Source organism: Phyllostomus discolor, chromosome 1, assembly GCF_004126475.2.
Source record: "Phyllostomus discolor isolate MPI-MPIP mPhyDis1 chromosome 1, mPhyDis1.pri.v3, whole genome shotgun sequence".
Taxonomy (NCBI): Eukaryota; Metazoa; Chordata; class Mammalia; order Chiroptera; family Phyllostomidae; genus Phyllostomus; species Phyllostomus discolor.
The window spans coordinates 160,700,202-160,712,450 of NC_040903.2; the positions used below are offsets into that span (position 1 = coordinate 160,700,202).

Here is a 12,249-nt window from a genome sequence, read left to right on the forward strand (position 1 = left end):
GAATAACAAGTATTTTTTTAAAAAACACAGAAGTAAATTGTAACCATTTCAGTGTTAATCCATGAAGTATCTATTATAACACAATGTTACATATACAATACAATAATATAATTGGTTATCTAAATGAAAAGGCAAAGAAATAGAGCTTAATTTTTGAAGATGGGCATGAAGAAATAAGAACAACCAGAAATGGGCAAGGATGAGGCTAGCTGGTATGCAGACAGGCTGAGAATCTAGCACAGGCCACTCACCAACTGCCGAATCATCAGGTCCCACGATGATCCCACTTCCATAGGGGCAGATCTGGCGGAAGGCCTCTGTGGTGGGGAGGCATACTCATTAACGGACAGGCCAGTGGCAACAGCTACAGGCCCCTCCCCAAGCACTATGGGGTGGCCAGATGGCCACGTGCTGCATGTAAGGGGAAACAATGAACAAGAGAGGCCCAGACACCAGATACAGTTAACGAGGCTCCGAGAGCTGGTGTGCCTACTGCTCGGGCGGCTCCGCCTCATAACATAGTTTAGAAGAAAATAACCACCTTAGCTCCTGAGATAAGGAAATTTTAATGACCATTTTGGTTAGACTTAAAATTAAGTTAAATTTTCTTATTTTCCCAAAGGCCTCTGGCCTTACCTCATGGCCAGTGCACACCTTGAATCGCCCAGTGAGAAACGTGGAGTGAACATACCATCAGGTTCAGTGGGGCACAGCTCACAGGGGTCCCCCCAGCCTTCTCCCTTCAAGGCACAGCAGCACTCCTGCTTGGAGTGATTTCTGGATTTGGGTGACGAACACTTTCCTCCTTCAAACTTTGCATAACAGTAGCTCATTCGCAAATCTGCAGCATAAAGTCAAGAGAGAACCTTCGGTTGCTTTCTTACTAAATCGTTAATGTGTAATAGTGAATAAGAAACAAGCCATCCTGTTAAATGCATTCTCTTTGTGATAGTAATACTCCTCAAGTGGGTATAACGGTAATTCAGCTGACATCTGTAAAGTCATAGGTAACTTTTGTAGTGAAAGCTGATGGACAAATCTATGTGACTTTTACCATATTACTTCTCATTTTAGCCAGTTTTCCAAAACAAGCTGATGTGAATAATAAAAATGAACACCAGGTCACATTTCAAAAATGACATCATCAGTGACTTCAGGACGGGGACATCAAGAAATGGACTCATTCACAAGATCCCTTCCCTGGTAATTCTGCTTACACGTGTTTTGGATCACATTTAGCAAGCACACGAGGTAAAGGCAGACCTTCCAGTTCTAGCACTTACTGTAGTATCACACTGTGCTGTTTATTTTGTGTTCTCTAAGCCCTGGAACCAAAATAAAACTCCAGATTCCAGGTACAATGCAAACAAAAATGTGACAATTTCTCGGACTGGCAAGAACCCCACACACAATGGAGACTTACTGAAGCAGCTGCCCACACGGGTACTGTCTCCCAAGTGTCTGTGGAGCTTTCTGCAGGTTTCACGCACACGCACATGCACACACACAGAAGCCTGGCTAGCTTTGCAGAGAGAAGAGAGGTGAAAAGGGGAGCAGGGAGATGAGGGACTGAGAGGGAAAATGATCTTTCTTTCAAAGAATATCTTTTTTTAATATTGATTATTTCTTGGTGACTTCCACATGGAATATGGGATCTAGTTCCTACAAAATTCTCCAACATTGCTTGACATAATTCTGGCAATGGACTTTTCCATTTCTTATAGAGAGAATTGGGTGACTCTAAAAAGTGAGCTCATCCAAGAGCCTGGAGTGTGTTTTCCCTCAAACTTGACTTCCAAAGCCTTGTGAACGCCTCTCAGGTTACACAGAGGCACTATCTGCAGGTTTCAAGGAAATGCTTCGCATCCATTTTGCACAATTCCCCTGCTCTAGTTTTGATCTGCTCTGCTCTCGCCCATCACTGTTTCCCCATCTCGGGTAGCACACTGTGATAGTCGCCTTTGCATTTCTGTGAAGACAATTTTGCCAGCTTTTACTTCATGACAAATGAGACAATGTAAGAATAATTGAGTTGCCAAAGATCATAGCAGAAAAATTTTCTTGAATTAAAGTAAAAATATCTATCTATCTCTCTAATCTATCTACCTGTTTTACACCAGGCTCTGGTAAGTCAAATGCAGTTGGCCCCTTCAGTGCACTTGTTCGACTTCTTTAATCAACTCTTCCGGATAAATTATCTCCTCGGTTTCCACTTCCCTTCTGCATCTGTTATGGGTAGGACCTCGCAGGCACCCTTCAGTCAGCTACTCTTTGGAAGGTCAAGAGCAATTAAAGACCAGCCCTTGTCCTGCCAACCAAATGTTTGCTTTGCTGAGAAGCTTCAGGATTTGACAAACTACAGTTTCCTAAAGAACGCCTTTTGATTTGCTTCATTCTTCAAGTTCACTGTTACATATGAAGTTTTGTGTTTATTGGTCTTGTTTTTATTATTTATGCCTACATCTGTCTTAAGATATAATTTAGTGATCACTCATCAAAATGTCTCAACAAATATATTAAAATTTAATTCCTTCGTTTGTCTTGAGACTTGTAATGCTTCTTTGAAACCTAGGCACATGCGTGTTCTAATGCGAGTTAAAATTCTCATTCTCTCTTCCTTTTACCACCGACCCAGTTCCCCAGCCCAGCCTCCCTCACACCGCTCCATCACCCCAACCTCTGAAAAACAAACGCAGGCATTGCACAGAGGCCCCAACGCATGAAGTCTGGGTGAGCCTAAGTGACAAATTCCCTGCACTGCACTTTGTGAGTGCCTATGGTTCATTTAATCTGCGACCTTCAAGTGCCAAGACCCATCACATTTGTTCCTTCAAAACATTATCTGTAGTTCTGTGGAGCTTTCTCATTTCATGGGCAATAGAAGCCTGACTCCTAATTTGTCATCTTATAAGAAAAACCCCAGTCTTAATTCCCTGGCTCCAGCAAAATCTGTGCTCTGTGGGAGATTTCCATTTGCTTGTGGTGATTTTCTAGAATTGGTTTATTAATCAAAGGTGCCTTGCATTGGGAAAGAGAACTGTGCTTGCCCACATACTTAAACTAGGGCTCGCTAGGATGCCTGTTTACCAGTCCCTCTGCAGAGAGCCCCTAATGACCTTTGAAATTTCATCAGAACTACAGCAGTCACTTTCTCTGCTTGCATTCCTCAACTCTGGCTCTGCCTCTTGGAGCTGAGCATGTGGCAGGGCTGCTCACAGCTGGGCCGATTCTTCCTGCAGCGTTCGCTTGCTCTGTGACAGGCCAGTGCAAATTGAATTAATAGCCTATGAGTTTCCTCTGGCCTGCCACATCGGCAGATTCACACCTGGTTTCTCACTGCTTTCTTTCCAAACTCAGGCCAAGCCAAAGGCACACGAAAACCAGGGAGTAGAAGTGAGAATGTGTCTGGCTGGTCTGAACCACACAGACCGAGCATCTGCTTGAATCAAGCACCACCCCACCCACAACCTCCAAACCCACATGGGCCTCCAATAGTGACCTGTAAGGTCAGGCTGACCGAAGAACTCTCGGCTGCCCCCTTTCTCACTTTTAAATAGTAGGTCACCAAATCACCAATTATAAAGTAAAAAATTGACCCATTAGAATGACAAGTCCAGAAGTACTCAGGAACTGATGAAGCTTTGTCACACACTCAGTAAGATTGGTTGGGCAGGTATCATTAATTGTTGTTTCAAATGAGAATGCTGACCTTACTAAAGATAAAATGTCTTTCCCTAGGCTAAAAATTGCAGGGTTGAGACTTCAAACACAATTTTTAGAATTTTAAATGATATCCATTGCCTCTCATTTGGTAATATGGAAGCAAAACACACACACACACACACACACACACACACACACACAGAAAAAAAACCCTGACAGAACAATAACAAACAACAAAAAGGCGCTGGGGCGGGTGAGAGGGGAAAGTAGTGTGCGCGTGTGTGTGTGCATGTGTGTGTTGTCCTGAATTCATTAAACTGCTTTGTGAGAGTAGACAGATGCACACAATTGCATTGTCCAGTGAGATCTAACCTGTTTTCTGGGACACGGCACACTGTGTTATGCTGAAGGCCAGGCTCCCTTTTGATTGTGTTTAAGTGCATGTGGCCCAGCAAGAATCCTGGTCCGTTCAAATTCATTCTTCTGTTTTCTTAGAAAACTTGTGGTATAAGGGATGGGCACTATATCCTAGGAATATGTGGGGTAATCTGCATTTTTCTGTCTGTAACTCTAGGTTTTGGCCCATATTTATCTACGTTACCTCTTCAGAGACAGAGACTATGTGGTTGATGGCTGATGCCCCCAGGCTTTGCCCCACTCAGTGGCTCAGGGCACATCCCCACACACCGACCTCCCCGAGTCTGTGCTCTTAGGGGGAGACAGAGGTCTGAGTGCCAGGACAGTTGTTGCACAAGCAACCATAGCTTGATGGATGAGTGTTTAACCTTAAAAGTAAAAACGAACTTTCTCACATATGGTAATCATTAGACCTTCGGGTGAATAAAAACTCTCCATCTTCTCTTTCACAAAGGATCATAGCTTTGCCATATTTTAAAAATAAAACCACAACAAATAAACACAGGGTAATGAAAGTCTAAAGCCTTCAAAGGCCGTTCTTACCTTGGCACCTTCTTCCAGTGGAGGACAAAGAGAACCCGTCTGGACACAGACATTTGAAGCTGCCTTCAGTGTTACTGCATGTGCCCAAGGCACAGATTTCTGGCTCTTCAACACATTCATCAATATCTAAAAGAATTACGTGTGTCAAACAAAGGCAAAACACAAAGAAGACACGGTCAGGTACTAAATGTAAAATGTGGGGATACAAAGTGCAACTGACTTTCAAAATTCTCCCAATTATGAGGATATTTTGCCATATTGTAATGCTATAGGTAGTCTTCTAGGCTGTGATGACTCTTAAAAAATTAGCTTTGACAGTTCTTGCTATAAAAATAAATTTGCAAGTATCTTCTAAGGGATGCAATGAGAAACATCTCTTACCCAGACTGAGTTGCTTGGCTGATTAGAAAAGTTTGAGTAATTTCATTCTACCCTCAGCTAGGAAACAAGCAACAAACTCCAGTCTGACTTTACCCCTCTGCACTGAGCAGAAGCTCTGGAATTTTAAGTGTGTTGACAATGAGTTACCCAGTGAGAGATCCAAGCCTTCGAACCAAATTTATTTTCCTCCACTCATCCACAGCGCTTTGCTCAGTATCGTACACTACAGCCCTCACACTGTGAATTTTACAAAGACACTGATACTTAGGAACATAATCCTATAAAGTGTGAGCTAAATAGATCACAGAAGATGCAGCTCTGAACTCTCACATGCAGGTTTGTTTTTCTGAAAACACAAAAATATCTTCCTGTAGCTTTTCCTTCATCATACAGACAATAGGAATCTGACACACAGAGACTTGTGTCATGGTTCCTTCAGCATCTTGGTTATTATAAAGGGGTGATTAAAGGTGGTCCAAGGTAAAGTCTGAATAGCTCCAGCAGCCATATGCCTTAGTTTGCCTGGGAGCGCACGAGCTTGCACCTGTTGACCTGGCCTCCTTATTAATGATGCCCACCTCAAGACCGTGCTGGTTTGGTCAATAGGTTACATGATCACCCTATTTATGGAAAACGTATAGCCCCTCTTTGGAAGAGATTTATTTATCATTTCCCCCTTCAGCAGAAATTTGTCATGAAAAAAGGTAACTCTTGATTCTGACCCATATTATTTTTATGAAAATGCTTTTTTCCCCAGGAAAACACATTATATCTTGTATCTTGGGACTCTTTATTCTCATGCTTGTGCCAAGAGTTCTACCCACACTGAAGTGTATCTGCATTACACCACTACTCCCACTAGGTCCAACTAAAGGGGAGTTAGAAAATGAACTTCATCTTGCCTCAACGTTGTAAATACCACACAAAAGATACTTTACAAAGGTACAATGCAAAGTGGTTATCTTATACAATGTAAAGCCAGCTCTTCATCACTCCACGTTATTGCATGGCATTTATAACTGCAGCACGTCTCCTATGGTTTATGAACAAATCTGTGCTGCTGACGACCACCTTGCTCTCTCCCACACTCTCTCCACTGCAACACCACACCTTTCCTTAAAGGGCAACTTTGGAAAAAATGCTCATACATTTCTTTTTGGCTACTGTTATGCTGTTATGATTCTTTCTCTTATAGCAGAAATTAACCTGTAGATGTTACTTCCTAAAAGTGGGGACAAACTCTGTAGGGTGGGCACATTTAGTGAGTGTTGGGGAACTTGGTTTTCTGTCTATACGTTTCCATGCTGTTCCTTCTGGGGGAAGTTTGCATTAATTGTGGAGTGAATGAAGCCGATCTTTAAAAGTAAAATAACATGTTTAATAATTTGCATTTAGGCCTAATTTTGATTATATGTTTCCATTTATGATGTTATCACTTGACTGCAATTTAAATTAGATATATAATAAAATTTCTCATGGATGATATTGAAAATGGAGAAATCTCTCACTCATTATGGATTATATAGATGCAGTCCTGTTTAAAGGCAGGAGTGTAGGCTAGGTGATTTCTTAAGAATCCTTTCAACCCTAGTTATTATAAAGTTCTGACAATTAATGTCCTTCATTTCATGCAATGACATATGCATTGAGGAAGGTAGTGCTAAAAATTTGCTAAGAATTTACTTGTAGTAACACATTCCTCCCTCTCTATAGGTCAAAACAGCATAGATAAATAACAGCCTCATGCACCAACCTTGGTTCATTGATCATTTAAATATCTTAACTGGAATCAGGAAGCTACTTTCAGTTGCAAACTATTGGCACTTAAAAACATGGAATCCGAGATCTTTTCCAAGCTGCATGAAAGCACACTGGAAAAGAGTCAGGGTCATCTGACCACCCCCATGCATGGAGCAAATAACTTCATCAGGGATTAGCATGAGAATTAGCTGCCCTTGTCTCACCATCTAAGTGTGAGGCCATAAGTCACACCCTCTGCTCTTGGATTTGTTTTTGATAAAGTATTCCAAAATGAAGACACCATCATACCATCACAGAAGTTTTGACTCTGACGAGCCAGTGCAGTAACTAATACCACTTGTTTCCAAACACTGATATCCCTCCTACCTTCGCACTTGTCATTTTGTAGACTGTATCCAGGTGGACAAATGCATCTGTAGGACCCATCCAAGTTCTGACAGGTGCCTGGTGCACATTTTCCGGGTTCTAGAGCACATTCATTGACATCTGCAAAGAAAAAAAAGAAGGTAGAGGTTTCTACTTGCATAATTTCCATCAAACAATTAAAATTCAAAGGAACTGGAATCAAATCAAAGAAATAAATAAAACCAAATAAGTCCACAGAACTATATCACAGGGAAAAATTAATGACTCAATAAAAAAAAAGCTTTAACAGCAATCAGAAATGTGTGGCATGTAGAAAGTCAGTGGATGGGAAGATTTCTGAGAGCAGCCAAAAAATCATATGAGAGCTTACTACAAAGTTATTCTGAAGACAAATGTAAGAAAGGGAGTTACAGTTGCTAATAGAACAGTTTGTCTCTTTCACAGTCTAACTGTTCTCTGTGAGTATAACAACTTAATTTTAAAAGCTGAGGGGGGAAAGTGGTATATGTGTTTGTATGAGTGCCTGTGTGTGTCTGTGTGTGCCTCTGAGTACGTGTGTCTCTGCGCCTATGTGTGTGGCCTGTATATATGTCTCTCTGTGTATATGCATGTGGAGAAGGCAGAATTACTACCCTTGTACTCCACTTTTCCCCTCAGGCTTCCGGAAGGAAGGGTGTGACGGAGCCTGCGTGACTCTCTGAGTGGCCCCCAGGGAAGCTCTCCGGAGGGTCTCTCCGAGGCAGCACTCACCCACGCAGGTCCGCCCATCCGGAGCCACCTCGTAGCCGGCATTGCACTGACACTGGAAGGACCCCACTGTGTTGATGCACTGGCCATTTCTGCAAAGGTTCCCATTTCCAGTCGCACATTCATCGACATCTGCCAAAAAAATATCCTTTGATATATTCCAAAGAAAAGGTCATAATCCCAGCAATGAGCAAAACCTTTAAAGGGAAAAATACTTGTTCTGAATTTCAGTGGCCTTTACAGGCTCAGCCAAACATAAGACATTTCAATGAAAATCTAGTTTGTAATAAAAGACCTGGCTTTAAGCACCTATCAAAACCTAACAACATTACACAATTCTATTAATTAGAGGTTGACAATTTATACTAGAATTTTATATGAGTTTACCTTAATCTCCCTAATTTAGGTTTAATTTTAATGGCTAAAACTGAATATACTAACACATAATACAGCTGAGGGTATTATTAAGTATTCCCATAATTAGAATTATATGAAATTAGCCTCAAGAACAATACAAATTTGATTCATTACCCTCACTTATGAGTAATGTAGCATGTTTTATAAAAGGTTTTAATAGAGTCAATAATTTCCTTCTTTTAAAAGAGGCTATAGAGAGAGAATCATGTGGGACAAACAGGCCCACATGATTCATAAATTATGTAATTTGTATATAAAGAATCACATTTATATGTTTTAAAATGTAATAAATTCAATTATTTTTAAATTTATTTAATTTATAGCATGGCAGACATAAACATTATAGCTCCTAGTAAGCATATTAATAAAAGTAATGGATGTAGTTGCTATATTTGAAATTTAATTGGCACATGCTATACAGTTGACAAATCTTTTAACCGACTGTCATACGTAAGATGGCCTGTGTTTTACAAAGACAGTTGGCACACTGGCAATGATGCTAATTACAAAGAACACAAATAAAACTGACTTCCCTGGGGACCAACAACTTTGCACACACACCTATACAGTCATTGTTGTGAGAAAGGATGAATCCATGGTTGCAGCGGCAGTTGAAGGAACCAATTGTGTTTCGGCAAGTTCCGTTCCCACAGGCATCTCTTTCACACTCATTTATGTCTGGTAGGAGCAAGAGACATAGAAACATAATCACTAACAGAAAAGGTTGCACTGTTGCCTGGGCTCATGGGCATTTTAGAGCTCACAAAATGCCATCCGTAGGCTGAGGACTTCTTGGTGTTGGCATTAGACCCAGCAGCAGGCACTCCCTGGGAGCATCCAGCACCAGGCAAGGTTCTAAACCACAGGAGCAAATCACTGCCTGGCTGCCTTGTGAAAGGAGGCAAGCTGAGGACGTGAGAACTGGACAAGAATCATTTTATTCTATTTACTTCTAGAATTCTCCACCCTTGCCACTTTTCTCAAATATTTTCACTTGCAAATGGAAAATTCTGTGCGCATCTGGGTCTTGATTTGCTGCCACCTTTGGCAAGCTTCAGCCTTTAAGAGTCTCACTCCAGTTTCCCAGAAAGCTGAGGGTCACCTGATATTACCCTGCAATCAGCAACCAAATAAATTAGCTTTCTACCTCACCTGGCATTGTAGGTATCTTCCCCTTTTTCCCAGTCCACCCCTAAAACCCACCAGTGTTCCTACCAAAAATGACTTATCGCGTTCTCCAGAACAATCCCAATGTGATGGGACTGAATTTGGCTCTTCTCAAACACTCATGAACTACTGTTTGTCTCTTCATTGGTATGGGACTTTTCTCTTTGACTATTTTGTAAAGCTGTGTTGTCTTTACATATCATCACAGCAGCTGACACCTTTCTTACAAAGAGTAGATGTATGTTACATGCTAAGGTAGAAATAGGGAATTTCAATGAAACAAAGTTGGTCCTGCTGGTTTGAAAGAGTGGGGCAGAATGAGGAAGGCAAGGACAAAGGGAGGGAAGGGAGTGGAAGGTAACACCTCAGGTTAGCCAAGTGCAGTGTTCAGGGTTAGGCTGTCCTTTCCTTTCAAATTTTGAACAGGAAGATATATTGTCTATGATCCTAAACCAGGAAGCTATTGCTGGCTCCAAAGTGACTCCAACTGTGTGCCTGTGGTTGCAGATGCATCCAGAGAAGCTGCTTTGCCAGCAATCAAGAGCTTCTGCCTTAACTCATTTTTAGCCACACTCTGGTAGGGCAGGTGCTTAGGTAGGGGTTTCAGATAATTCCAATGAAAGAGACTGAAAGAAATTTGGGCAGAGTCACATTCATATGCAGAGGTTAGCTCTCCAGTGATGAGCAGGGCTGATTATACTCCTTTAATTTAAAACGTTTCTGCTCTGAAGAAGAGGAAACTTTATGAGAATGTTCCCTAATGGATGAATCCAATTATAGCCAAAGGCAAGCACTTTAAACATTACTCTCTTGATTGTTCTTTTTCCAGCTGTGAAACTCATTCATGTTCATGAAGTCCCCAAAAGACTTAATGGACATTGCTTTAAAGTAGAAAAAGAAAGAAGGTAAAGAGAGAAAATAATTGACTACATATTTGAAGTTTATTCTAAATTAACATCCTGATTCAGTACTGAAACCAAGGAAGAGATTTAAAATCTTGAGCTCTTTTCCTCTAGGAAAATGTTTCTTTACTTTTTATGCCTGTGTAGGAACTGCAAATGTGTGTTTGAGTATCTGGTACAAACTATAGACTCGTCTCAAAAGCCGTTCATACTCAAACACTCAAAAGCTGCACTCCGTTCCAACTAGGCAAACCCACATAAATATCATAAAATATAATAGGCCATTAATATTAATAAAAAGTAATTTTTTATCTAAATAGCTTTCTAAATTTATCCCTTCATCAAAAGTTTTTCTGAACTGACAGCCAAATGAATATCAAGGAAGAAGTTTACGATATTCAGATCGCCAAAGATTAAATACCAAAGGATGTTAATGCTACATGCCTGCTTGTGTTTTTATTTTATAAATGGCAAAACAACTACTGAAAGGTTTAGTATTAACTATTGTATATATTCAGATGCAAATGACTCTTTCAATGCGACATGAAGAAAACAATGAAATGATCATCACACACTCACCTAAACACATGGTTTGATCAGCATTTGTTTTGAAGCCAGTGTGACAAATGCAGTAAAAGCTTCCCACGGTGTCAATACACTGTCCATGGCTGCATATGTTGGGGATTTCTTGACACTCATTGCGATCTGTAGGTAATAAGCATTTTTAGCATCTTAAGTGGAACCTTAGAAGACAAAATCAAATTGAGTAATTTACTCCTAGGTATTGCTCTCGGGACTAATCCAAGCTCTTTATAAACTAAGCCTGTAAACCAAGAACCGGCATTGTATTTCTTTTTGCCTGAAAGTTAGTTCAAACTTATTCTCATTTACTGGGCATATCCAGAGTATGTTAACACTACATGAAAAAAAATGAAAACCAGGGGTAGCATCTAACAAAGGTTCTGAACAATGAGAAACAGAAGCAGCAGGGGGCAGAAAAACACAAGCTGGGAGATAATCCATTTGATTATTTGACTAAAAGCATCATCACAGACCGTGGAATTAATTGAAGTATTTTGCCTGGTCAAAATTTGGTGCCTCAAATCACTGACCCCTCATGGCTTCCGTTGGATATTTACATCAAAGTCAAATCTCATCAGTAAGACAGGTTTTCCTGATGGACAGCCCACACCGTCCCTCGTTCAAGTTTCACCTCATTGCTGCATCTCATTCCTATGACCTTCTGTTCCAGCTCAACCAAGTTTTCATGTCTTCACGTGGTTCCCTTTAGCACTTGACAATCCTAACGATATTTCTTTCTTTTTATTCATACTCATTCAAAGGAAAACACTGTCATCTTGCTTCTGCCAGCCTTTAAGCTCTAAACTATCTTGATTCTCAGCTGAATCTCTGTTGCTCTCCTGCAATCCGGTAATCTGCAGGGCACAATGTATTGCATGAGTCCACACATGACATAATTTCATGCCCACTTATGTCTCTAATTTAATTTTTAAATTTCTCAGGATATGTTTAAGGCAAATATAATTTTAAGAGCGCTGATTCCTCCTGCTTTTCCTATTGTCACAAAAGAAGGCAAACAGCAGACTGCCCCCTTGGGTGTGGATGCCATAAAGCAGAGCAGCACCCTCCCTGCTCCCGGCTGAATGATGCCAACTGGCTGCCTGCCTGTCTGCTGAGAGGACAGCAACTGGGAAGGGGCGCTTTCTGCTGCACAGAACCGTTGTGCTCAGCAGAGATGAATCCCCTCCATTTCAACCCCTCGGGCTTCCATTTTCACAAGTGCTTTCTGCCAGGATACAGAGCATTCAGAGTTGTGATGAATTACCATATTGATGAGGTCGAATATTTCATTAAGAGGAGGAAT

At 41.0% G+C, this 12,249-nt stretch overlaps 1 protein-coding gene across 4 annotated transcripts in view; it reads right to left on the reverse strand.

The window, feature by feature from the left end:
- Positions 1–12,249, reverse strand: part of FBN1 (fibrillin 1) — a 228,806-nt gene that overhangs the window by 24,525 nt on the left and 192,032 nt on the right. For all 4 annotated transcript variants that reach the window (XM_036033263.1, XM_036033266.1, XM_036033271.1 and 1 more), the window contains 7 exons: positions 10,944–11,069; positions 8,857–8,973; positions 7,882–8,010; positions 7,132–7,251; positions 4,624–4,749; positions 692–841; positions 252–317 (listed from right to left, as the gene is read on the reverse strand). In XM_036033263.1, the coding sequence (XP_035889156.1) occupies positions 252–317; positions 692–841; positions 4,624–4,749; positions 7,132–7,251; positions 7,882–8,010; positions 8,857–8,973; positions 10,944–11,069 (834 nt within the window). The remainder of the gene's footprint in view (positions 1–251; positions 318–691; positions 842–4,623; positions 4,750–7,131; positions 7,252–7,881; positions 8,011–8,856; positions 8,974–10,943; positions 11,070–12,249) is intronic.